Source organism: Taeniopygia guttata, chromosome 21 (assembly GCF_048771995.1).
Source record: "Taeniopygia guttata chromosome 21, bTaeGut7.mat, whole genome shotgun sequence".
NCBI lineage: Eukaryota > Metazoa > Chordata > Aves > Passeriformes > Estrildidae > Taeniopygia > Taeniopygia guttata.
Window position 1 is genome coordinate 2,582,646 of NC_133046.1, and position 25,715 is coordinate 2,608,360.

General features: G+C 45.0%; 1 protein-coding gene across 1 annotated transcript; it reads right to left on the reverse strand.

The window, feature by feature from the left end:
- Positions 1 to 1,332: 1,332 nt before the first annotated feature.
- MMEL1 (membrane metalloendopeptidase like 1) lies at positions 1,333 to 24,592 on the reverse strand. The gene is made up of 23 exons (XM_002193342.7): positions 24,410 to 24,592; positions 24,111 to 24,274; positions 17,625 to 17,684; positions 16,852 to 17,013; positions 16,405 to 16,485; positions 15,835 to 15,930; positions 15,470 to 15,588; positions 14,735 to 14,800; positions 12,437 to 12,571; positions 11,753 to 11,842; positions 11,374 to 11,510; positions 10,825 to 10,918; positions 10,165 to 10,293; positions 9,103 to 9,201; positions 8,645 to 8,728; positions 8,283 to 8,386; positions 7,595 to 7,653; positions 5,562 to 5,681; positions 4,451 to 4,584; positions 4,082 to 4,147; positions 3,010 to 3,105; positions 2,661 to 2,737; positions 1,333 to 2,304 (listed from the first exon to the last, which is right to left on the reverse strand). The coding sequence occupies exons 1-23, from the start codon at positions 24,457 to 24,459 to the stop codon at positions 2,205 to 2,207; spliced, it is 2,322 nt and encodes a 773-aa protein (XP_002193378.7). The 5' UTR covers positions 24,460 to 24,592; the 3' UTR covers positions 1,333 to 2,204.
- Between the last annotated feature and the right edge of the window lie 1,123 nt (positions 24,593 to 25,715).

The following is a 25,715-nucleotide window of genomic DNA, read 5'->3' on the forward strand; positions in this document are numbered from 1 at the left end:
TTTCAGTCTTTAGGAGAAAAGAAGGTATTGCTGGGAAAAGGAATTGTACTCAGCAATCCCATGTAAAGCAAATTAAAAAAAAAATCCATTATGCCAAGCAAACCATGCAGCTTTTAGTAATGAAAGTTAATGTCCTCTGTGTCCATTGTGTCTAAAAATAAAGTTTTTTACTGAAAAAAACACAATTCTCTTTGTGGAAGAAGTTTCCTGGTACAGTGAAAGCAGCTCTTAAGGAGGGAAAGGAGTCAGATATTACTGCTGTTCAGTAAATGTTGCAATTAGGAGGAGGGATTTATTAATTTTTAGGCAGCAGATTGTCCAAAGATGTTTTTGTTAAGAAATACCTGTCCTCCAGCCCCATAATTATGACTTCAGTGAGTTCACTTCCAGGGGGAAGCTGCTGTAGGTGAGCTGAGAGCTCTGCACAGCCAGGGAGAGAGGTGCAGCATCAACCAGGATCAGCAATCTATCAACTAAAAATGAATTTTTTTTCAGGTTTTCATGCACCAACTGTGGTTTGATGGAGTCTGAAAGCTGCTCCTTTTGGATGTGAATTTTGGTCTTTTCGGAGCTGGAGCAGGATTTGTCACCAGGTGGCAGCATGGGAGAAGGAAAGGCTTCGGATTCCTCCTTGGAAACATCAGGATATTCCTTCTTTTCCTAAAGGCTTCGGATTCCTCCTTGGAAACATCAGGATATTCCTTCTTTTCCTAAGTGTGTAATACAGCATCTCCGGGGCTCCACTGTCTACGAGTCTAAAGTGCAGCAAAACACCTCTGGGTACAGAACTTCCCACAGGGCTGATGCATTTTCTGACTGTGGAAAGGTAACCCAGCGGTCTGTAGGAATTCAGGGCCATTCCCTGGGGATTTGGAGCCTGTCCCTCATCTCCAGTTTGTGTGTGGTCACAGCACCAGGGTCAGGGGGCTGTAAGGAGAGGTTGGATCTCGTGCCCTTGGCACTGACACAAACTGGCAGTTGGGAAGTGTTCTACACGTGGGAGATGGGATAAACTTGCTTGAAAAAATAGAGTAACTTCCATGTGCTCTGATGGTCACCTGGAATTAACCCTCCAGTTATCCCTTTAACAGCTGCATGTGCCAGAACCTTTAATGGCCCATCTCCAGGGCTCAATGATTTTGCAGAATCACACAGGCAGTTACTGCCTTGCTATCAAGTGATTTTTGTGCTAGAAAGAAAAACATTTGCTGGAATATTCAAAACTCACTATTAAATATTGGAAGTTTAAGATATTCTCATTATAGTAGGATGCTTACCAAGGAAAGCCCCCCATACCTCTCTATAGGGAAATCCTTGCTCAATTCACCACTGTGATTTTTTAAAGTTTTATTAAAAATTAATACATGTTACATTTTCAAGTGTAAATACTGAAAAATAGCCTATGGCAAAATAAAAAGGCACAGGATTAAAACCAGCTTAATTGTTTCCATGGATACATGTCTGCTATTTGGCAAAAGGTATTTTATACACTTTCTACAAGAATAAGCATAATTTTAAATATATCTCTGAAGGGTGGGACCCTGTAATTTAACCATAAAGACAGAATTTGTACTCCTAAAATGTGATAACTGTAGTGATGCCTCACTTGAAGGGGGTTCTTTGGAGCAGAGGAACTCAAGTGCAGGAGGAGAGTGCGACAGGCATCTTGACATAGAGCTCACTGTCACAACAAATAGCAATCCATGAACAACAAAGCAGTGATCAAAGTGCAGGGGCACAGACAGCACGAGAGTTTACACCAGCTCTAACCTGATCTGGGGAAAAATGCACCAGAAACAGAACCAGAACACTGGAAATGGAGCAGTGGAACGTCTCAGACAGCATTGCTGAGCCCCAGAAAGTGGAGCTGACATATTAAAATTATTACTCCTTTCTGAAAAATAGATTTGTGGCTGCTCGTTGGTTTTGTTTGCGTGTAAGAATTAGTCCTTGTGACCCTGATGCAGTGTCTCAGTAACAGTCAGGATGTCGTTGGGAACAGTCGTCGTGCCCAGGGACGCAGCGCAGCCTCCGGCCCAGCCCGCCAGTCCCGGGCTCCATCCCCGTGGTCCCTGCGTGCTTCCCAGTGGCCCTGGGACAGCTGAGCTTCCTTGGCTCACTGCAGCAGCTGCCCCGGCAGCAGCACAACACCGGGCACATCCCTGCCACGAGCTGCTGGTGGTGTCACCAGTGTGCCATCCACGTTACCACACCCGGCACTTCCCTGCGGGATGCATCGCTGTGCCCTTCTCACAGTGGAACACCTCGGAGAAGGCTTCAAAGTTCTGCAGCGAGCCCATCACCCTAAACAAAGAGAAGGGACTCATTGAACTGGAAATTGCTGCTCTGGGGAACAGAAAGTGGTTTGGAGGCTCAGAACTTGATTGCAGTTCAGAATATGGAATGCTTTAGAAATATAGGTAATATGAGCAATGAAATGCCAGAGCAGAGTGGGTTTGGTCCTGCTCCACCCCCTATGGACTGGCAAATTCACCAGGTCAGGTGTAGGTACGTGCTCTCCAGCAGTGTCCTACAAGGCATGGGAGAAAATCTGGAAATCACTCGGGAGTTATCTAGTGTGTTATCAGACTCTCCAGTGCTGTCGTGGTGCAAAGGGTTGAATGAAGTGAGTTGTGAGTTAGTAAATGAGTAAAACCCACCTGTACTTCAGAGGGCTGTGAACATCTGTCTTTATGGACTGACTGGCATATTCTGGTCTGTAGGAACCACACCAAACCTGCACAGGGAGAGTCATCATTAGGGGGTCCGTATTGAATGGAATTCATGTTGGGAAACCTCTCAGAGGCTTTCCTAAGAACCATCCCAGTTTGCTATGATACCATTCGGGTATGTTTTCTAGAGAGGCAGAATAGATGCAACTATTTATTAATTAGCTTTTGTTTCATCAAGATCTGGTGCTCTGGGACAGATCTATCTGCCCTTGACTTCCCCCAGGTGTTTGCTCCAGCCAAGTCCAAGGGCCTGAGGCACAACCCTGTGTGTTCTCACCTGGGCAAAGTTGAGGAAGAAAAGCTGTTTGTGAGACATGTTCAGCCCAGGCAGCTTTGGCTCCTTCCCTTCCTGTTCCAGCCACTTCAAGTAGGCCTGGAAATGATCACAGATCAACTCAGAGGAGCAGGAGAAGGATTTGAATGTTATTTTGGGAGGAGGGATTTTAGTCACCCCATGCATTAACCAGCATGCTTCCCTTCTGTATTTGTATACATTTTCTCTCTCTAATGCAAACAGTGTAGAGAATTTTATGAAAAAGCTGTCAGCATAAGCACTGTTGACTTCATAGACTCTTTCTACAGGAATTTTATCTGTAAATAAAGTGTTAAATCTCCTCTGCTTCTCTATAGTGATGATTTTTCTCTCTTCAGGTAACTGCTCATTAAATATCAGATAACAACCTTGCTCAATGTTAAATTCATTACCTGTTATTGTTGCACATTAATTGGCCAATTTGCTTTTTTTAGGTATATTGACATGATGGAGACAAGTTAATGTGCCCTCACGCTGGTTAATTTCCAACATTCTGTTTCTGCAGCCTCTCAGGTGCTGAGACAGCCCCAAAGCATGAAACAAAAGGGAGAGCTGAGGGTAAAAAGAGATCCAGCACCACAGAACATTCATGGATTCCCATGAAGGCACTTTGTGTCACCCCACACACCCCCTCCACATCTGTGATGGCTTTTAGAACAATCCTAATGAAGTAATTAATTGGAATGGTGTCCCTTAGGGTTGGAATTTAGATTTCCAAAAAGTCAGGATGTTCTATAACCACCCTTAACACCACACTCAAAGCACCAAAGAGAAAAGGTTTTACTGTGACATCTGTTAGGGTCCTTTGTATGGAAGAACATTCCCTGCTCACACCTGAGCTCCACCTTTGGGCTGCTCCTGGGTGCAAGAATGGCAGCAAGCCACGAGCACATGAGCTTCCAGGTGTACATCTGGGAGTTTAGCTTTTGGAATGTGCTAATATGACATGTTAATTTGCAATTTTTTTTAGCACAGAATAGGTCCCCCCATTGCTGGATGCCAGGTAAGGTTAACTCACAGGGTGTTTGGGGATTACCTTATAAGCCTGTCTGACTCCTCCGTTATCTGCAATATTTTCTCCTAATGTGCTTATGCCACTGACCTGTAAAAAGAATAATTTATTTACTATATTGTCAGCAAAATCAGCAACTCTAAGAACTTCAGGTCTGTCATAAAACAGCCTGACATGCCTGGAGCAGAGAGAAGCTGTGACTTTGTGCTGGGACAAGAAAGAAGAGAATAAAATTAAACAAATCACAGGGTAAGAGTTGTAGATTGGAACAGAACACACACAAATATAACACATACAGAACCTGGCTGGGGTTTGTGCTTATCCCCAATGGGGATCCCCTGTTAAAGTCATTATTTGTACAAAGCCAGAGCTGTGGCCGTGGTAGTTACTCACGTTCTGTCCCCCCGCCAGCTCCCAGGTGTAATTCCCGTACTGGTGCACCATGCACAGGGACTGCTCCTTGAAATGCAGTGCTGAGAAGTTGCTCCACCAGTCCAGCATGTTCCCATCCTTGTCAAAATTCCTACCTGCAGGAAAACCCAGGGATAAAAGGAAAGCTTTGAGCAAGGTTTTAAAACTGCCACTCTTGCAGTTGGAGCTGCACTCCTTTCGTCTTTCCTCCTTGAATTTAGATGCTCAGAAATATCTTGGGCACGGTTTATTCTCTTTGTCACGAGGGAATGGAATGGTGGTCTCTGTTATTCCCTGATTTCCTGTCCAGTCTGCAGCCCTAACTTCAGGTATAACTCCAAAGCCTTTATTTCCAAGTGGATTTTGCAGATATTGTGTAACAAAACCTTCCCTCAGCCCTGAGGTGTCTGAGGGGCTGGTTTTGTGTAGCCACATGACAGAACTGAAGGTTATGGAGAATTAAAAGCTGGAATTGCATTTCTGGAGTTTGTTCTTTTCTCTCTGGCTAGAACAAGGTTTTTCTTTGCTCTAGAACTCAGTTTCTGAGGCTGTGTTGTGTGTTTATGTCTTCTGCACAAACTTAATGAGCATAAAAAAAAACCCCAAAAAACACATGGAAGAAACTCCTGACTTACAGTCAGAAGTGAACTTTCCCCCCAAATTCTTTTACATGGCACTTTAGAAATTTTAAAAAGTAACTTATTTCAAACATTTGTGTTGAAAAACAAAGTCTCCTGGGATTTCAAGACACCGCTGACATTTGTTCTATCCCAAAAATGTTGTTCACAGATTTCACTGTATTCAGGAGACCGTGATCTGCTTGTTTTCTGTTTCTGATCTGATGATGCTGTAAAAATAACATTTTTTTTCCTGAGAATTGTCATTGCCTCTATTTTTTTTTAACATCTGCTTATGTCTTGTGCTCTGTTCAGGAAACACTCCCTGCAAAACTTTCCACAGAGTGTTCCCAGAGTGCTCCTATTGCTGCTGAGCTGGATGTGACTGTGCAGGGATCTTCAGTCCCAGTGCACTTTAATTCCTGCCATGCCACGAGTTTTAGCTGAAATAAGAACATTTTTTTCAGTCATCTCACCATTGTCATCGAACCCATGAGTGATCTCGTGCCCAATAACCATCCCAATCCCTCCAAAGTTCAGGGCCTGGGGCTGGTGTTTGCTGAAGAAGGGGGGCTGGAGAATCCCAGCAGGAAAAACTGCAAGGAAAAGGAGAAAGAGGGAAATGCTGTAAGGTGCCTTTGTTTTTGCATCCTTGGCAGACAGATTGTTTGCTTGGTGTAAGGTCAGGAAGGAACAGAAAATATAAAATGATTAGAAACAAGCTCATGCCTCATGTGAAATTGTTTCTCCCTTGAGAAATGGGAAATGACAAGTTAATAAAGGTTTAATTTAGCACATCTGCAGCTACAGTACCTCTCTGTTTGAGACCCAAGCAGCATTTACATTAAGCTTACCCTAATTTGGTCCATAATGCTTGCTGCAGTGAGTCAAGAACAGAATGTTTAGGAGCTGTCCTTTGGAGACAGGCACAGTTTGTGTGTCAGAGCCATTTTATAGTGGAACTAATTGAGGTTTTATTGCTTTATTTGGGTTAAGGAGAGGTTAGAAATAACCTGCTGATACCACCAACAATTGGAAGTGTAAAACATGCACAGGAGTGATTCCTATAGACCACCAAGGGCACTCGATGCCAGTTGAGGGGGGCAATATGAGATCTGTTCTGCCTCAGTCTGCTGGGAAAAAACCTTATCCAGAACCATGGGATTTGCTTTTCACCCCTTCTAAACAAGCTGAAAAGCATAAATGCTTCTAGAGGAATTCAGACTGGCAGTAATTCACTCTAATGAGATATTTTCTATGAAGGGAGATACTGAAATTGTATTGCAAGTAATTAATTCAGTGACAAAACCATTTTGGCTACACAGGTTTTATCCATGCAATTTTGAGGAGAAATGCATAATCCAGAGTGCAGTAACACAGAGCAGTGTGGAAAATTGTTTTCTCAAGCTACAGACATGAAGAAACAGAATTTAACTGACATACACACTATTGTGGGTGGTTGTGCTTGGATTTTTACACAGGCATATTTATCTCCAAGTTGCTCAAATGAGTTACTTTTGTATGATTTATGAGGACAAATCTGGAGAGGAACCAGGGGGCTTCAGGACCTGAGCTCCCTGCCTGGAAAGCTGATTCCAGTCTGCATAAAACCACTGGGAATAAACTGGGAGCTGAGGCTGGCCACCAGTAAAGCCCCCAGGATGGCCCTGCTGTGGTGAAGGTCCTGGTGCTGCTGTACCTGCAGGATGGAGGTGAGTGGAAGCTGCACAAAGCAAAGCAGATTTTGGGTGAGGTCAGAGGGCTAAATTATCAGCAATTTGGAGGTTTCTGCTCTTAGCAATGACAGAAGTTTTCTGTTGTGACTGTTGGTAGATGGGGCTGTTTCCACTCCTGGCCTTTGCCCTGGGAGCAGGGTGCAGTTTCTGTCTGGCCTAAAACCCCATGGATTTGTCCTTCTGTGGTAGCAGCAGTTGAGTGGCAGATCTTCCTGGCAGTCTGGGAATTTGAATAAGCACTTCTGGAGGGAATTATCTATTCTCTCTCCTGCTTGGGGTGCTCAGAATTCATCAAAGACTCAGCAGTTTTAACCTGAGCTCCTGCATGAGGTCTGAACTCAGGGAGCACAGGGAGCCAGGCAGGCTCTGGAGGATTCCTGAGGAAGGGCAGCCCAGCAGCTCTGCAGAGCTCACAGGGCTGATGCTCCGGGGGCTGAGGCACCTCCTGCAGTCTGGGTGGCTTTAGGGGTGTGATTGCACAGAGCAAACTGGAGAGCTGCCCCATGTGCTATCAGAACTCAGGAGCAGCCCAGGACACACTGGGAGCACTCTCCAGGTGCTGGCACTGGTGCTGTCCCAGGCTTTCAAACCCAAGGCTGTTCAGTGACAAGGTGTAAACTGGGGAGCTGAATATTCACCAACAAAGTGCTTGAGCTGAACAGCCTGCCAGCCTTGCCCACGATTCCTGGATGGGCACAGGCAGGTTTGCCTCTGGATGCAGACCTGCACTGTTGTGTGGAAAAAATCAGCTGGTTAAAAGTGTTTAAACCTACCTATCTGGTTCCTGTTGGGGGAATAGAATGCATTGACCACTGCAGCTCCAATTATCCATCTAAAAATAAATGTTGCACACAGTTAGTCATGATGGTTTTTTTTTTCCCCCCAGACATTTTTGAAATTTAATTCCCGTTAAAAAATGCAGGTATATAGGAAAAGATTGTAAGGATATAATCCTTTGAAGGATTATTTATTTATATATATATGTATATACATACATACACACATGTATATATGTAATATATATGTATAGATATATGTATATACATATACACACACACATATATATATATATATGTAATACATATAGTCTCAGGAATGTATATATAGATACATAAAGAAATATAATTTCTTTCTTAGGAGAAGGAAGAACCTTGTAACAAGAAAGAAAGGTCTTATAAAGAGATTATATAAGGCAAGAATTAACGTAGGAAAAAGGGTGCATTGATCACAGTTGGGAAGAATTCCTGATACCAGGAAATACCTGGTGGCTTGTTTATGGGCAGCTTTCATTCCAAACACACAACATTCAAGGGGAAAAGCATTTTTCACTTTACCTTATAATGGTTTAATTCCTTGATTATCTCATCCACGGGCATTCCCAGGTACCCACAGCATGAGCTGAACACCCCCACCATTAACCCAGAATTTAGGTTGTGTCTGTGGCTCTGTCTGGAAACTCACACATCTTGGTCAACTCTCTCTCGAAGCTTTTTCAGGCTCTTTTGGGCTCCAGCTCGCAGGTTTTCCAGGATGTTTTCAAAGTAGTTGTGTTCACTGAAGTTTAACTACACAAACAGGGATCCAAGTACATTGGTCAGCTGAGCAGGAAGAGGAACTGCTTGTCCCACTGAACGTCCTCTAAAGAATGTTTTGGTTGCATGGTTTCACTGAATAGTTGGTTCTTTGCACCAATTATTTATTAATATGTTCATTTTAATGTCCTTGGAAAGGGCAGTTGCACAGGTACAAATATTCCAATGGCAAGAAAGCAAATGCAGGGGTTTATTTTGAGGTATTTAGTGAAATATGCACAAAATACTCACATTGGCATATTCCAGGTCCAGTTTCTCATTGTGATCTTCCAAAATGTAATCTGGGTAGCCAATTTGTTCTTTGATTGCCATTGCCTGGAAGAAAAGAGTTGAATGCTTCCTCTTAATTGTAGTTTTTGTTGGTGTGCTGTTGTTGGGTTGTTTTTACTAAAGTTTCAATACAAAAAATAGTTAAATGTTTGGGGATTTTTCTTGGCTTTGGAATGATGCTGATGGTCCTGAAGGTCAATTAAAGTTGGAAATGTTTTTTTTTTTTGGGAATTGTGTCGTATCCAATTGGAATTTTTATTGATGTGGACTAACAAAGGATTGAAAGGAAAGGACAATGTAACAGGATCATAATGTCCTCTTTTCCTCTTGTTTGTGGAGAAACTGGATATAGTGATACTACAAAATTCCAAATATTTTGTATTCATAAGGGAAAACTGAAGTTCTTTGTTATGTCTGACCTTCTCACGAGCTTTCTCCTTGGATGCCTCATCCATCCACTGTAGCTCATCCAAGGTCTCCACGAACACTTCACGGATCTTCTCTATTAAATCTCGGACCTGAAAGAGAGCCAGGGAGACACTCATCATTTGCATGCCCTACTCCCAGGCACAGCTAAGGAGGGATGAAAAGCTTCCTGCAATGGCAATGTCTCCAAATTCTGTGCTCTAAACCATGGTACTGAGTATTTAAAAGTGTGGATGTGACAGTTTGGTCAGGGAGAGAAACAGATAACTTTCCCAGGCACCGTTCTGGGAAAAGCTGTGAGAAGCTCAGAGAAAAGAATTAAAACAATTCTTATCTTGGTCTGTGCACCTGGTATTTATGAACATGTGGAATGTTGTACGTGATGTTTATAGAGAGAGATGTACAAGAAAGCGTTGTTCCTAACTATCCAATGGTATGAGAAATGTTGTTTGAGAACCAGTCAGGTTCTGGGTGAACGATCCTGATTATAAATATGGGGATTTTGGTAATAAAGGCAGGTAACCTGCCTTCTGAGGTTTTGGAGTCAAATGTTGTTTGCTTCTTGCTGTTCCTAATACAACAACGACATAAAAGAGCATCACAAACAAAAGTTCTTGCACCTTCTTGACTGGTGGATAAGTCTCCCGGGCAAAAATCAGAGAGCTGACACCAGAGGGAATGGGCACTGTGGGCATTGTGGATGTGTTGCTGTTGAGTCATGACACAGACACCCAAGGCATTCAGAAGGCTAACTCACTGTATTAGAAAACCCATTCCTTTTTATATTCTAGTTCACTACAGGTGGAACTGGCTGCTCCTTTAATCAAAACACCATCCCCATTGTCTAATTAAGAAGACACCCATTTGCAAACAACCTTAGGGGCAAAACAACTTATTACAAAACACCAGGTGCAGATTGTTTAAAATTCTTTCTCTCCAGCTCCCTAAACCTTCCCAGGCCGACTGATGGGAGAGCTCATCTAGCTTTCTCTCTCTCTGACCAGAGAGCTGCCACCACAGTGGATGTACAGTAGTATGAAGGGTAAACTACATACCATCCTCTTGCTCTCACCAGCAAAAGTCTCCCGGACATACATGGCTCCCACCGCGTTCTCCATGTTGTTGTTGACGTAACTCACGCACTCCCTCCAGCGCGCCTCCTCCAGCGTCGTTCCGTACAGGGCCTGCAGCACCAGAGCCCAGCATTAACCCTGCCCCTGCAGCCCTTCTGGCCACTGCCCAAATTAACCCAAAGGTTTCAAACCGCTGCCCAAATTAACCCAAAGGTTTCAAATCGCTGCCCAAGTTAACCCAAAGGCTTCAAACCACTGCCCAAATTAACCCAAAGGTTTCAAATCGCTGCCCAAATTAACCCAAAGGTTTCAAACCACTGCCCAAATTAACCCAAAGGCTTCAAACCGCTGCCCAAGTTAACCCAAAGGCTTCAAACCACTGCCCAAATTAACCCAAAGGTTTCAAACCACTGCCCAAATTAACCCAAAGGCTTCAAACCACTGCCCAAATTAACCCAAAGCTTTCCACTGCTGGGATTGGCCTTGTTTGAGGATTCCGTGACGTGATCACAGAATCTAGAATGGTTTGGGCTGGGATGGAGCTTAAAGTTCATCTCTTTCCAGCCCCCTGGCAGGGTTGTTGTGTTGAGCAGGCTGGGTTTGGTGGCAGTTGTGCTCTCCTCTTTATGGAGAGGGAAATACCTTCCTGTAGCTGGCCCGAGCGTCCTTGAAGCGCCGGCTCAAGCTGCTGACCCGGTCGATCACCAGCCGCCAGATGAGGTAGTTCTGGATGGTGCTGTGTGGGAAAGCAAAGCTGAGCTTAAGCCCCTGTAAAAACCAGCACTAGGGCAGGCAGTCAGAGAGGAATCCCAATTTTGGATGGAGACAAGGAAGGAAATCATTGCTGCCAGTCCTGGGTTTCACAGCATTTCATTTAACTGCAGAGTCATCCAGCCTGAGGACTGGGCTGTCATGTCTGTTCTGGGATTAATGTCTTATTTTTGTTCCTTCTAGAATGTAACAAGAGCTAAGCCTGTCATGCATTTTTTTCTCTCCTTTTAACCTTTTCTAAGAAAGCAGTGAGACACCTTGTACTGCAGTATTTGGAATTGAAACCTCCAAAGGCATTTCCTATATTTTACAGGGGTGTCATTTTTCCTCAGAAGCTCAGAACTAGCAAGGGGGTTCAATAATGGACATTTTAGCAACCCTTCTGTGACTTTTGTCCTACCTATCCTGCAGTTTCTTTACCTGGCTGAGTACTTGGAGATAATTGCTTTCAGCTCTTGCAGATAAGGCATCCCATACACAACCACCTCTTCCTCTGGGTCCACCTGGACACTCACTGAGGACATGACACGTTGGATGAAGAAGGTCCAGTTAAATTCCTAGGCAGACAGAGAGACATTCCAGTGTTGGATGATTAAATGCCTCAGCAACTGGACTTTTGACAGTCTTATGACCTTGAATACAGCTGTTCAGTAGGACAAAGCCTTTAAAGAGATTCTGAAGACAAAACTAGGAATGGGAATGATTTTATACCTCTTTGCTGAAGCACATTCACAAAGCCATTTCCAACTGGCATGTAATTAAGAGACCTGAAGTATGAGACTGCTCATGAAACACTTACATTGAATGCAAACTTTTCCTGCAGCTCTGCTAAGGTCATTTTGTTGTACAACAAGGTCACATCGTGCCTTTCCTCTGCTGGGGTGGTGGCCTGAAGACATTCACAAGGTTATTACTGGAATCAACTGACAGAAATATCAATGACTGAAATCACATGCAGGTGCACATATACACACTCCAACAATATTCAGATTAACCAGTTTGTTTGAGGAAAGGAAAATCATTTGGTTGTGCCCAGTGCTGCTTCCAAAACTTCAGTGCAGGAACCTGTGTCCCCCCCACTCAATAACATTTCGGGGATATGTTGAGCCAAGTGGTTCCTTCTGCCCTCTTTAGAATGGAAGTTTCCTCTGGGGGATTTTTAGGGTGCTGTAGGTTATAAAGGATGCAAGGGAGCCTTGCCCTGGTGTTATCCCAGTGCATGGTTAGCAGAAGGTGAATTATCCTGCTTTAGAAGAGTTCCAAATAGAAATAAGGCTGGCACTGGAGCAGCACAGCAGCAGTGTACACAGCAGGCAGAATTAGAGACAGAAGCTCAGTGGCACAAAAAGTCTTCTTCCCCACTTGTTCTGGTCTGTGCATTTTCTGTTGCATTGGGAACTGCTGCACAAACCAGCAAGAGACTCTTCCCCCTCGCCCCTTGCCCCCCACAGCTTCCTGAGGAGCTCTTCATCTCTCTACTCACATTTGCAATCTCTGTTTCAAGCTCCATGACCTTTGCCATTTCCTCTTGGACAAAGGAATCATCTTTGGACACGTTCTTGTCTTCCCGGATCATTTTGGCGACGGTGATCATGAACTGCAGATAAGCTTCTCTCACCTGCACTCAGACACAGAACGGGTAGAAAAGGTTTGCTGCCCATCATTTCATAGAATCCCAGAATTCTTGGGGTTGGAAGGACCTTAAACCCCATCCAGTGCCACCCCTGCCATGGCAGGGACACTTCCAGTATCCCAGGGTGCTCCAAGCCTTGTCCAACCCAGACTTGGATACTTCTAGGGATTAGGGCACCCTGTGCCAGGACCCCACCACTCTCACAGGGAAGAATTTATTCCCAATATCCCCTCTAACCCTTTCCTCTGTCAGTTTGAATCTATTCCCCCTTGTCTGTCACTCCAGGCCCTTGTAAACAACCTCTCTTCACTATTTCTGTGGTTCATCTTCACATTTCTCATTCAGCAAAGCATTCTCTTTGTCATGGATACCTTACAGGGCACTTGCCAACCTCAAAACACAAGTTCTGCTTCTCTGTGCCATCCAAGCCTGGCATTGTGAGCTAGAATTACTGCTTGGGCAAAGAGGAGGCTCTGTGCTTTGAGTTACACTATGGGAACAGTGATCCAAAATTCCAGGGTGGGCAGGGAAGGTTTGAGTTTTCTGAAAGTAATACCATAAATATTCTCTGGTCTGGTTTTAGTGTCTGAAAGAAAAGCTCTGTTTCAGACAGTTCCCAGTGACACCTTTGCTTTATTCCTTATGGGAGGTTCTGACTGATTTATGCCTCAGAAAGGGCCTTGAAAAGACATTTGGCTGCTGAGGGAGTGCTGATCCCTGATGCAGGAAAACTTGGTGCTACCTGTTCTTCTCACATGCTTTTCTTCCTCTGTAGAGCCTGGAAGCCAGATAAACACAGTGACTGTGGTGAAATTGAGTCTGGGCACTTACAGATGATGATTTGTGGTTTTAGGCTGAATGCTGAGCCTTAATCAGGCCAGACTCCCCCAGGCCTCAGGAGGAGTTTTGCCAAAAGATGCTGGACTAAGCACAGGGGGAGTTTGGGTCATCAGAGCTGTGCTCATTGTCTGGGGGCAACGAGCTGGTAAACACAAATAAAAAGGGGTTGTGTCTCCTCCTTGGTCATTAGGATTAAAAGCACAGCCTCAGCCCCCCTGCTTTGTGCCTTCAAATTAAAGCTGTATTGAGAAGAACTGGTTTTCTTTTGCTAATTCAGGATTGTCTCTGCACTGTACCTGATTTCCTACCTCCTCCAAGTCAATCTATGTGTGACCTTCATGCCCCAATGCATAAATATCCCTCTTTTTTGCTGTGAGTACTGGGACACTTGCAGGGGAGATTCCCGGGTCAGCAGCTTTCAACATCTTTCCATTTCCAGGAGATTGTTTTGTCCCAGGACCTGGCAACTCCTAAAAGTGCCCAGAAGGTGCGAGGACAATCCCCTATAAACCTCACAGGGTTATATTTTAGTTATATTCTCTATAAAGTGTAGTGAAATACACTGAAGTGAGAAGAAAACTCTTCTCACTGATGTTTTCATCTGCCTTTACAACCACGAGACAAAAGAGTCTCAAATGCTGATTGTTTTCCCTCTGTATTCCCTTCCATTCTTGTTAGGAAAATTGGTTTGATGTTGGGCTGCAAATACTCTTTGTTAGCAAGGCATAATTGAGGAAAATAAAATGTACTAAAGCAGTATTTTCATCTTGGAAACAGACAAATTATCTGGCTTTGTTTGCAAGAGCTTTCTGTGTATTTACAGAAACAGTGTTTTTGCATGATCAGTGTTTTTGCCCTGAGCATTGGCAGAGGAAAGCAGCTAGAAAATAATCTCTCACAATTTCACGTAATTTTGGGGGAAGGGGAGAGTAAGTGGCAGCAGATTCCTACTTGCTGAGCATCAGGGATTCAGAGGAAGATACAAGCAAATCCCCTGCACAGAAAATGTGAAGCTCTCCTTCAAAATGAGAGGCTGTCCAAGCTATTAAACACAATTTTATTTCCCCATAACCTCCTTCATGAGTTGGCCAGTTCTGGGCAGGCTTGATATTTATACTGTTGTTCAGTCCTTTGGTAAACTTTACAAAATGTTGGCTAAATTAGGAAAAATTGTAGCAATGAATGTCACAGTCTGGTTCTGATTGGTGCATAGTGTGAAGATTCATGTATTGGGGTTTTTGAAAGCACAGGGATGAGGAATAAAGTTGTTTTAATGACACAGAATTAATCAATACAAGGGATACTTACTCTTTGATAGTTGCCCCCATTAAAGTAGTAGTCCCTGGATGGCATTCCCAAACTTGGCTGGTCAATCTGAAGGAAAATGCATTTCTCTGGTTAGTGTGAGCAGGAGCTGGGGGTGTCCCAAGGAGCCCTTTGGGCAGCAGGAGATGCTGTGTGTGCCACCCTGCCAGGGCTGGGATGGCACCACTGCCACACAGCCAGAGAATCTGAGCTCCCCTGGGTCTGGGTGAGTGGAAGGTACAGCTCTTATCTCTGGGTTTCCAGGTAAGGACAGGCTGGATCTTAGTGTGGGTTGTAAAGCAAAATCTTTTAGTAATCATGGAGACCCAAGAACAAATTTAAGTAACTTTTCTACATTGCTTTACTTTAGGGTTGGACTTCTTGCACAACTATTCATGAACAAACTCTGAAATACTATTTATGTATTTTAAACCCATGGTTTCCTACTATATGTTAAACCTCATCCTCATTTTTGTAAGTCACAAGAATTTGAAGCTCTTAAATGCTGTAAATCAGCAAAAGTTCCATTGATTCTTATTTCTTTTACTGAAACAAAAATTATGTTGCCATAAAACTTTTCCCAATATGGCTTTGAGAGAGATCTGACCCTTGGGGTACAGAAAAATTGCCTACATTTTACCACTATTGTTCAATGGGAAGCTCATCTGTCTGCAGTGTAAATAATGATCCATTATGATTTCTGGCGTATCAATAATTCCCTTGTCCTTTTTTTCTTACATAAATGATGTGTCTGCTGGAATCCCGGTCATCATTCCACACGAACATGTCAATGAGGACACGTTTGTTAAACCTGGAATTCATTATGGAAAGGTTTTCCTCCATGCTCCAGCTTGGCTCTGGGAGATAAAAGGGAAAATTGAGTTAATTCCTCAATGTGTGTCAGACTGATTAAAGTCGGACAGTTCACAAGCTGGCTGCTGAAATTTTGGAGATCAATTTAAATGGATCAATAAGTGTTGAATGTGTGATACCCTGACTTGTGTTTGGGAAGAGAAACTGAAAATGCAGGGTTTGTTTTGGTGACAGTGGCCTCCCTGCTTCAGGAAATAATTCTGACTGAACCCTTCCAGGCCCAGCATTACCTTTGGTCTTACTCCAGTCTGCAGAAGCCACTGGCCAATCTCCAACCATCCTCAAGGCCTCCAGCAGAGGCAGGGAATCTCTTTGTTCTATAAGACCTGAGGGAGGAAAGACAAATCCTGTATTGTTTTCATACAAAAATAAAATTAGGAAAAATAGGTAATGGGCCTAACAGCTTAAATTTGCAACTGAATGTGTCATAGCAAAAAATAAGAGATATCCTGAAACCAGTCCATATTAGTCTTCAGAAAAGAAATTAAAATACTTCTGTGAGTGCTGGTTTGGAGTGGGTTGGTTTGGGAAAGTGAGCTGGGCCAGGTTTGTGCCTTCTGAAGGAAAGGCTTTGCATCCACACCAGGGGTGGGTACCCAGCATCCATCCTTTCCACAGCCCAAAGGGGTATTTTGAGGTTTAATGAAATACCAAGGCACCTTCATCCATCTGAAGGTGAATTTTCCAGGCACAGCCACATGGATTAGACAGATATTGGTTGGATTTTGCTTAACAGGACTTTGGTTTTTCTGTATCCATGGTTTTGAACAGGGGAGTTGAGGGAACAAGAAGACACTCACTCTCATTCATGCAGGACTTGTAAAGGATTTTAGCTTTCTGAAATGCTTCTCTGTCCCCTTGATCTGAAGTCTCCAGAACACCTGGGGAAGGAACCATTACCATGAGATTTTTACAGAAATTCCTGAGGATTCAGGGCTGTGAATTGTAGGCTGCAATTACTGTCAAACTAGAGAGCTCTTCATGCTCTTAATGAAAAAAGGAGGAAGGAGCAGCAGACAGCTTGTCCTGCTCCTTTTGGAGTTAGCACCCAATCACCTCTGGCAAAAACAAAATTTTTAGTGGGAACAGGATGTTCCCACAAAATGGGTGTAGTGAGAGATGTAGAGATTAAAGGACCAGAGAGAAAAAAAATCCCAATCAACACTTCTGTGCAAGTTTATTTCTCTGTCTGATGTGCCGTGAGCAACCTCTGAAATAAACCCAGGGGGGGAGCAGCTCATCCCTACCTTTGAGGATGATCTCCAGCTCGTCCCTCAGGATGTCAAAGATGCTGTATCTGGAGCTGGTCTCTGGGATCACATGCCGGTTCAGCCAGCCCCCACAGGCATACTGGTAGAAATCCTGGCACGGGTCAGCTGTGGGGTCCATGTTCTGGATGATTCTGGCAGCTGGGCAGCAAAATTGGAGAGCTGAATTCTACAGCCTGCCCAGGAACCTCTGGGTCTGCTGAAGACTCTCAAGGAGCTGCTTGGCAAGACTCATTCCCACACATTATGACTTGAGGAATCCTATTTTCTGCTTAGAGATGGGTCTGAATGGCAGATGCAGAATGCAGGTCTGAATGGCAGGAGAGCTGTCCCAGAGCCTTGCAGGGAAGAGTGCCCAGTGCTCCTCTGGCTGCAGTTTAGGCACTGCCCAAGAAACCCGTGTTCCCAGGGGGCTGTTGGGAATGTCTGTGCTGGAGTCTCACCTCTCTTGAGGTGTAGATACCACAAATAAGAAGGTGAATGCCCCATGAGAGAGAAAATTCAGTCTAAAGGGAATTTTCTTATGCTAATAGGTGCAGATTGTGTTGGTCAGTCCATGGCCTTGTGGCTCAGAGCTCTTGGCAACACTGGCAATTTTCCTGTGCTGCTTATGAATGATATTCCTTACCCAAGGGGAAATCTCATTCCTTTTCATCTACTGCAGCCTTAAACTCTGAATTATCTCTTTTTCAGGTTCAGTAACAGCCCACAAAGCCTCCCCTCTGCAGCAGTAACTCCCAGTAGCCCATTACCTGCTGTCACACACCCAGGGGTGGTACAGATGTTGCCCGAGTTGGTGCCATAGTGGGAGCCTGCAGGGAGAGGAGGAGAGCAGATGGAATTACTTGTTTTGGATGGGAATTGCTCCCAAAGTCACTCACCAGAGCCCAATCCCAGTGACAGCTCTGCCTGGTTCGAGAGCAGGCGAGTGAATGTTGGTGCCTGTCAAAGACATCAGATGACAACCGTGAAGAAATCTGGGGATTTTTGAGGAAAATTTATTGGCAGCAGCTCTACAACAGTCTTGACAGTGAGTTTTATCTCTCCTGGAAGGAGAATAAGACCATTTTTTCTACCTGCTAACTGCCTCCACAGTCTACTCAAAGTATGGGATCCTTTTTTAGACAATCTATTAAGATGCTCTGAGCATCTTCAAAGTCACTGAGACTGAGAGGTTTAAACGGGGGGCAAAAAGCCCAGAGCTGGGTTGGTGCTGCCACACTGCTCTGAGGCACCAGGATGCAATTTAGGAAAAGAAATTACTTCAATTTCTCCAGGAATTTGTGTGTTGGGGAGGGGCAGCCTGTCACAGGCTCGTTTGAGAGATTAATCTGAGAGATTCTCCCTAATCTGGAGTTTTCAGGGCTGATGGAATAGGGTCGGAATAAGGAGACTGTGGACCTGTGTTCGAATTTGTTCTGCCTTGAGTTCAGCATGGAAAAGGCCACTGAAGTCCTGCTCTTGGCTATTCATTTTCTGTTTCTGAGTGCTTGCTTTGTGAAGTTCTCCCAGTGCAGAAGATGCCCCAAAAAAGCCATGCACACATAATTTTTGGTGCTGAGTATTCAAGTGAAGGTACTTGTGATGCTGGGCAGGTGTCGAGTCCCTCCATGTGCTGTTCCCTGCACTGGGAGGCATCTGAGGGCCCTGGCCCTGGGAGAAGGAAATTAATTTTGCTGCTTTAATTTCCCATTTGAGAAACTGGATATTTTGCTTTGCTACCCACTTATATCAAATAGGCAACCATGTGGTTCCACTCTGAAAAACAAAATCTTGGTCCTTTCCAGCAGATTTAGACATTTTTAAGGTGTTTTTTTTTGTTTTTGATCTTTGTTTGCAGAAAAGAATTACTAAAAAAATCACTTTCAATGCAAGTAAGTGCTTTACATGAGGGCAAAACAGATTACAGTAATTCAGAGGGAAATCAAACAGTGGGGGAGAAAAGAGGGCTTTGAAGTTCATCAGTGGAAGCGACATAAAAAGCCCCCACTGTGCTGGGGAATGTTCAGGGTTCAGCTGAGCGTGGCTGTGCTGGGTGGGAGCACATCTGCATGAGAAAAATTCTGTCTCCTGCCCTGAATTTTGGATGTCCTGCCCAAATTCTGTGTCTGGCAACCTGAACAGGGAAGGAACAAAATATCTGGAACAATGGGAAGCTTCATAAAGATAGTTATAGTTTTCTTTTCTTTTTTCTTTTTTCTTTTTTTTTTGGTGTTTGTTTCAGCATTTGTTGGGATTTTTTTGCATGCTAAATTTTTGGAGTTTCTTAAACTCTCTCATAATTAAAGAATTGGCAAAAATCAAACCTAAAAATCCAGGGAATCTCCAAGGGGGAAATCAAATACTTGTATGAAAAGAAATGAGTATTCAAGGACAAAAAGAAAGGAGCAATAGCAAAGAGCAACGTGAGGAAAAAATAATTGTACTAAAAGAATTTTGTGTATCTCTCATTGTTTCCTGGGGACCAGGCAGGACTGAAATGGATCATTTATTTATTTGAAAATCAAAGCTTCTCTTTATATTTTATAACCTGACAGTGTCTCACTTCAGTTTTTGGAACCAACTGCTCTGATTGAGGTTTGAACTCCCCTCTCTTCCCCAGGGCCTCGTGGTTGTGATGCTGTAACTGAGCAGGGAGCCAGAGTTTGGAATTCCAGGGCACACTCAGGGCTCTGAAACTCTGCCCCAAAACCAGATCATGGGAAATGGCTGGGCCAGAGATCTCAGTTTACCTTGAAAAGTGTCTCCTTTGTTTCTCTATCAATTCTGTTCTTTTATTCCTCAGGAGCCTGGGCATGACCAGCTGTGCCCTCTTTGGCTTTACAATCTCAGCTCTTTGCTCACTCGACTGGAACTTTGTCACCTGCACCTCCCAAAAACTAGAAATGAACTTAAAATGCACCTTCTGAATTCTCAACAGTTCTGCCTTTTGTTTTTTCAATTGCTTTTCTAGAAGACCAGCCCAAGTTTTCAGCAGAAAACCAAGTATTTCTGTATTTATCTCAATTGCTTTTCTAGAAGAACAGCCCAAGTTTTCAGTAGAAACACAAATATTTCTGTATTTATCTCAATTGCTTTCCTAGAGGAACAGCCCAAGTTTTCAGCAGAAGCACAGGTATTTCTGTATTTATCTCAATTGCTTTTCTAGAAGAACAGCCCAAGTTTTCAGCAGAAGCACAGGTATTTCTGTATTTATTTTCCTCCCTGGTTAAGCATTGCTGACAGGTCGAGTTGCAATGATAGAGAGGCTCCTGCTTTGGCATCCATCTCAGCCTGATACAGCAGCAGCAGAGAATTGCTCAGGCACGAGGAGCTTTAATGGAGATAAATGAAATGACCTGAGCTGTGGGACTGCTCCAAATGGAAGAAAATGAGGGAAATTAAACACTCCAGAGGTGAACTGCTCACCTGAGAGCTGGCAGAGCTGGGACATGCTTCAGACCCCCTGGGGTCACTGTGGAGAATTTTCTTGCCTTAATTTGGCCTCACAAGGAGCCACTGAGCCCTGCCACATTCCCTGGCCAGCAGCAGGAGCAGAAAACCACTTGTGGCATCTCTGGCTGGCTGCAGCCCCTTCAGCAGCTCACCTTTGGAATGATGCTGCTTTTCAAACCCAAATTGCTTTTCCAGAGCTTATTTCAGCTCCTTTTGGAGAGAACAAAAGCCAAGCCAAGCCTTCTGCAGGGCTCTGGAGGACACAGCTTGTGTTTAGTGTGTCCCCACTGTGCCTTTGGAGCAGCACAGATGGCTGGGGATGGCACACACGGAGACAATTAGAGCCACAGTTGTCACCAGGCTGAGGTGACGTGGGAGCTTTTACCTCTCAGCACCTTCCCTTTTCTCAGATCTCCTCTGCACAAGAGCTGTAGGCACTGCAAGCTGCCCTTGTTGCTGTAAATACAGAAATTTGCTCACAACAAACAGGGGAAATCGCCAAATTCAGGTTTTCTGTGCCAGATGTCAGAGTCTTCAGAAGGAGTGCAGGACACAAGTGTTTGGTTTTATTCCACCTTGCCTAGGATTTCTTACCTAGAACCATGGCTGAGCCAGAATTTGGGGTGAGAAGCAGTAAATTGTGTGTTTATTGGCCCGTTTTGCAGCTCTGCATGGCCTGTCACTCCCCAGCTCCACCTGGCCAGGACTGAGCAGAGCCTTGCCACCCAAATGTCATCGTGACCTGTGTGTCAGCTGCCACTTGTTGAAATTCTGCATCTCCCCTGAATAGCTGGCTCCTTAGGAAGGTTCCTGACCTCAAAGGACATGGGAGCACCAGGGAAGGAGAAGAGCCAGAGCTCAGCCACAGCCTTCCCTCAGCTTCAGTTTAGATGCTGCTCCTGCTCAGCAGGTTGGTGGAAATCTGTTATTTAAGTGCACAAAAATCCCACTCAGCATGGGAAATGCGGGAGAAAAATGTGGGTTTTTTGTTAAAAACCACCCCCAGGACAAAGTGCTGCTTGGTTTGTGTTTCTGTTTGCTTGGAGCCTGCCTAAGGAGAGGACAGAGGCTGTGACCTTGGGCTCCCTGCCAGGCAGCAGTGACAACTGTGGGGATGCAGACACAAAAACATCACTGAATCTTCCTCCTCAGAGGCAGAAAGTCAATGAAATCACCAGAATTACAGGGGCAGCAATTAGGTGAGGCTGGAAGTTGTCTGAAGGAGCTGCTGAGTGATTTGATGTGTCAGCTACAGAGGTTTGAGATGTTCCTCAGACCTTGCCAAAGGGTCTGGGGGTGTGAGGGAAGGGTTGAGAGCATGGTGTGCTCACATCCAAACCCAGCCCTGCTTCCCACGCTAGGATCACCCAAATATTGCTTTATTCTTCCTATGTTTTCTTTCAGCTTATTTAGATGAGGGTGATTTTTAGGGCTGAAAAGTTCCTTGGATGTCAAAAATCCCCTAATTGCATCCAGAATTCTGTAACTGCACTGCTGTGAGAGCTTGAGTGTTTTTGTTGGCTGGGAAGAGAGATAAACATCCCAGTCAGCATTAACAGAACTCCAGGAATTATTGCTGTGCCCACAGGCCCATTTCATGCACCACAGTGCTCTTCTGCAAGATATATACAAGCAGAAAAATATTCTCCCTGAACCACAAAGCCTAAACATGTCTTTATAAATTAAAAAAAAAGAAAAAGTGAATGCAAAGCAGGACAAGCAATGCTTTGATTTTCTAATTTAATTCCTAATTACAAGCTAAACAAAATGATTTTTAGAAGCCTGGGCAGTGTCATTCTGATCAAGGGTGTATCAAGGTGAAGTGTGAAATCTGAATCTGCTCTTAGTGAGCAATCCAGTGTCCCATACACATTCCAAAATTAACATTTCAGGGAAATTAGCAAGAGAAGAATCCCAGGACAACACTGTTGGTTGTATCCCATCCAGGGTGCTCAGCCACATTGTTTTTCCCCCGTTGTTCTGTGGGATTTATGGGGCACAGCTCTGAGCCAGAGGTGCTTTTCCCATGGGGAAAAGGGATTTGAGGCTTTTGGCTGAGCATTGGGAATGGGCTGAAGTGTGACAGCAAAACAGAGCTAAGGGGGGCACTGGGACAAAACTTTTCAAGACAAAGAAAAAAAAAAAAAGTTTCTGTTGCAGGAAGAGTCTGAAGAGCTCTTATTGTCTCAGTTCTTGACCCAGGCAGGGCATGGTGACACTGCTCAGTGAGGATGGAGCTCCTGCTGCTCATTTCCCACCTAGAATCTCATTTCCCATCTGGAATTTAATTTCATTTCCCACCTGGAACCTCATTTCCCACCTGGAATTCTCCAAAGCTCCTGGCTGCTCCAGCTGTGAGCTTGGATGGGGACAGAGGCACAAAGTGGCTCCAGAGCACAGCTGGACACAGCTGGTGGGGTGTGAGGAGCACGGGGCAGCAGAACATCAGCCCTGCACTCAGGGCTCAGTTTGGGGAACACTTCCAGGGAAAGCTGAATTGCAGATACGAGCCTGAGAAAAATATTTGGGTTTTAGACCTGTTTTCTCACAGATAAGCCTTCCTTAAACACATGCAGCGAGCACAGACTCTGCCTCTGGATTTGGATGAGACCAACACTTGGGCAAATATTATTAATACCTGAACTCTGGATTGTCTGGAGCCAGCAAAGGATGTAGGGCAGATTTCTCAAATCCTTTATGCATGCAGGCAGCAAAACCCTGCCAAGCTCAATGTTTGCTACTCCTCCAGGACCTGGCTCTGGGGAATCTCTTTCTTCTCATCTCCTGAGCTAATAGAATAAACTTTCTGATGAACTTTATGAATACCAAATACTCAGATTTTGACTGGTGTTCAACTGCTGGTAGCAAACGGAGTGAACAATAACAAAGCTTTTCCCATGAATTATTGCTCAGGATTGTGCAGTGTTTCACTCCCAAGTGCTGAAAATGCAGCAGGGGAGGCAGAGACAGTGTGAGGAGACAGCAAAGCCTTGCTCCAGTTTTGCTGTTCCCACTTTAATTTCATTCCCTAGTGTTTAACAAAGCTCCCAATCCAAGAGACTTTAATGGAAGTGACAAACATGAGGCAGAGCTGCTCCCGAGCATTTGATGCTTCCCAGGGTTTTAAAGTGGGACTTTACACTTGCTGTGCCAGTGGGAAAACTTTGGTTTTACCAAGTGTGCTCTGCAGTTAAAATATTTAGGCAAAACACTTCAAAATAACGTGCCTCAATGTCAGGTTTCTGGCAAGATATTTGCATTCAAGTCACTGAAGCAAATCACACTTAGAGATCCAACTGCCTGATGGAATATTTAAAAAGTCTCCTTTTCCTCAGCAGCAAGTGGCTTTTTTATTCATATTTATTTTTTTTAAGATTTCACATTGTAATAAGCAATTTCCCCTTCAGGGAGATTGTTTTTAGAAGTGTTTTAAAGCAGCTGTTGCTTTAAAAACCCTGACAAGAATGAGTCTTGGCTTGTGCTTGGATAAAATAAGGAAATGTCAGTCCTCACACACAGGCACACACCTTCCCTCTAAAACAGCACATCAGCTTTGTCAAAACACCTCTGAATCCAACAAATTGCATGGAATTAAATAAAAGCATAGACTCTTACAGAGCATAATTCACAATTTAAGTAAAAGCCAACATAAGCACAAGCTGGGAGCGCGGCAGAGAGAGCTCAGTCCCCCACAGAGGTGACCTCATGGTCTCCCTGTATTTTTGTTTTCATTTAGCTCTGAGAAAAAAAGACTTTTTCTGCTCTTTGCAGAGGGCAGGGGAAGATTATTCCCAGGTTCTTACCTCTGCTGCTGGCATAGAGGATCACCAGGGCGACGGCAGCACAAGTCATGAGGAGCAGCAGGACAGCCAGCCCGATGGCCACAAAGCTCCAGGGCTTCTTCCCGGATTTGGTCGATTTTTCCACAATATCCATTTGACTTTCTGATTTCCCCATTATTGTAACTCTAAATCGGGGAGGGGATGGCGAGAAAGGGTTAACGGCACGGCTACATCAGGATGGGGAGAAGAAACGCATGAGGGAAAAAAAAAATAGAAGTAGAATAAAAGCAAAGAGAGAAAGAAAACTTCCAAATTATTACATGTATTTGTCCATTTGATTGTCCACAGATTTGCCAACCTCGTTGTCCATCTCCCGTGCCTGCGGTTCTGCTCTGGGGGGCGGCTGTGGCAGAACTTCAGGAGCTTCTTTGGGAAGTGTGGAAAAGTCTCATGACCAGGTTGGGCTGGAAGGGAAGGAGGGGGGCAAAGTGCCGCCTTGCGCTGCCCCTTTCCGAAGGGCTCCCGCCGCCTGCAGAGCCCTCCCGGTGGCGCTGGGCAGCTCCGGCAGCAGCACCGGGGCTCCCGGCCGGGCTCCGGGCGGCTCCGGGGGGCTGCGGCTCCGCCGGGCTGCTCCGAGCCATGCTCAGCATCGGCAGCGCAGCCCCAGCCCTCCCCGGCTCCGGGAGATGCTCCGGGGGAGGAGGCGGTGGGATGGATGGGATGGGATGGGATGGGCTGGAGGCGCTGCGCGCCGCGGCGGCTTCTCCCGAGCTCCGCGGGGTTCTGTTATCCCGGGGTTCTGTTATCCCGGGGTTCTGTTATCCCGGGGTTCTGTTAGCCCGGGGTTCTGTTATCCCGGGGTTCTGTTATCCCGGGGTTCTGTTATCCTGAGATTCTGTTATCCCGGGGTTCTGTTATCCTGGGGTTCTGTTATCCTGGGGTCTGTTATCCTGAGATTCTGTTATCCCGGGGTTCTGTTATCCTGGGGGTGCTGTTATCCTGGGGTCTGTTATCCCGGGGTGCTGTTATCCTGGGGTGCTGTTATCCTGGGATTCTGTTAGCCCGGGGTCTGTTATCCCGGGGTTCTGTTATCCTGGGATTCTGCTAGCCCGGGGTTCTGCTAGCCCGGGGTTCTGTTAGCCTGGGGTTCTGTTATCCCGGGATTCTGTTATCCTGGGGTCTGTTATCCCGGGTTCTGTTATCCCGGGGTTCTGTTATCCCGGGGTTCTGCTAGCCCGGGGTGCTGTTATCCCGGGGTTCTGTTATCCTGAGATTCTGCTAGCCTGGGGTTCTGTTATCCCGGGGTTCTGTTATCCTGGGGTTCTGTTATCCTGGGGTCTGTTATCCCGGGATTCTGTTATCCCGGGGTTCTGTTATCCCGGGATTCTGCTAGCCCGGGGTTCTGCTAGCCCGGGATGTCACCCGGGGTTCTGTTATCCCGGGATTCTGGCAAGTGTGAAGGCAGCAATTCTCATCCCACCAGCTGAGGAGGAGGAGGAGAACACAGGGATGGGAAATGCACGCGTGCTTGAGCAGATCCTGGGTGTCCATATGGCAAACAGAGCTGCAGAAGGCAGGGTCACTTCTAAGGACAAATCTATACATGTAATTAGGATTTAAGTGATC

Excerpts from the sequence above, each read along its gene's own strand:
- MMEL1 (XM_002193342.7), bottom strand. The coding sequence starts at position 24,459 with ATGGACAACGAGGTTGGCAAATCTGTGGACAATCAAATGGACAAATAC. Across the intron at positions 12,572-14,734 it reads ATGGGGGCAACTATCAAAGA|GTGAGAGAAGCTTATCTGCA; the intron begins GTAAGTATCCCT and ends GTCTGAGTGCAG. Across the intron at positions 4,148-4,450 it reads AGCTGGCGGGGGGACAGAAC|GTCAGTGGCATAAGCACATT; the intron begins GTGAGTAACTAC and ends TTCTTTTTACAG.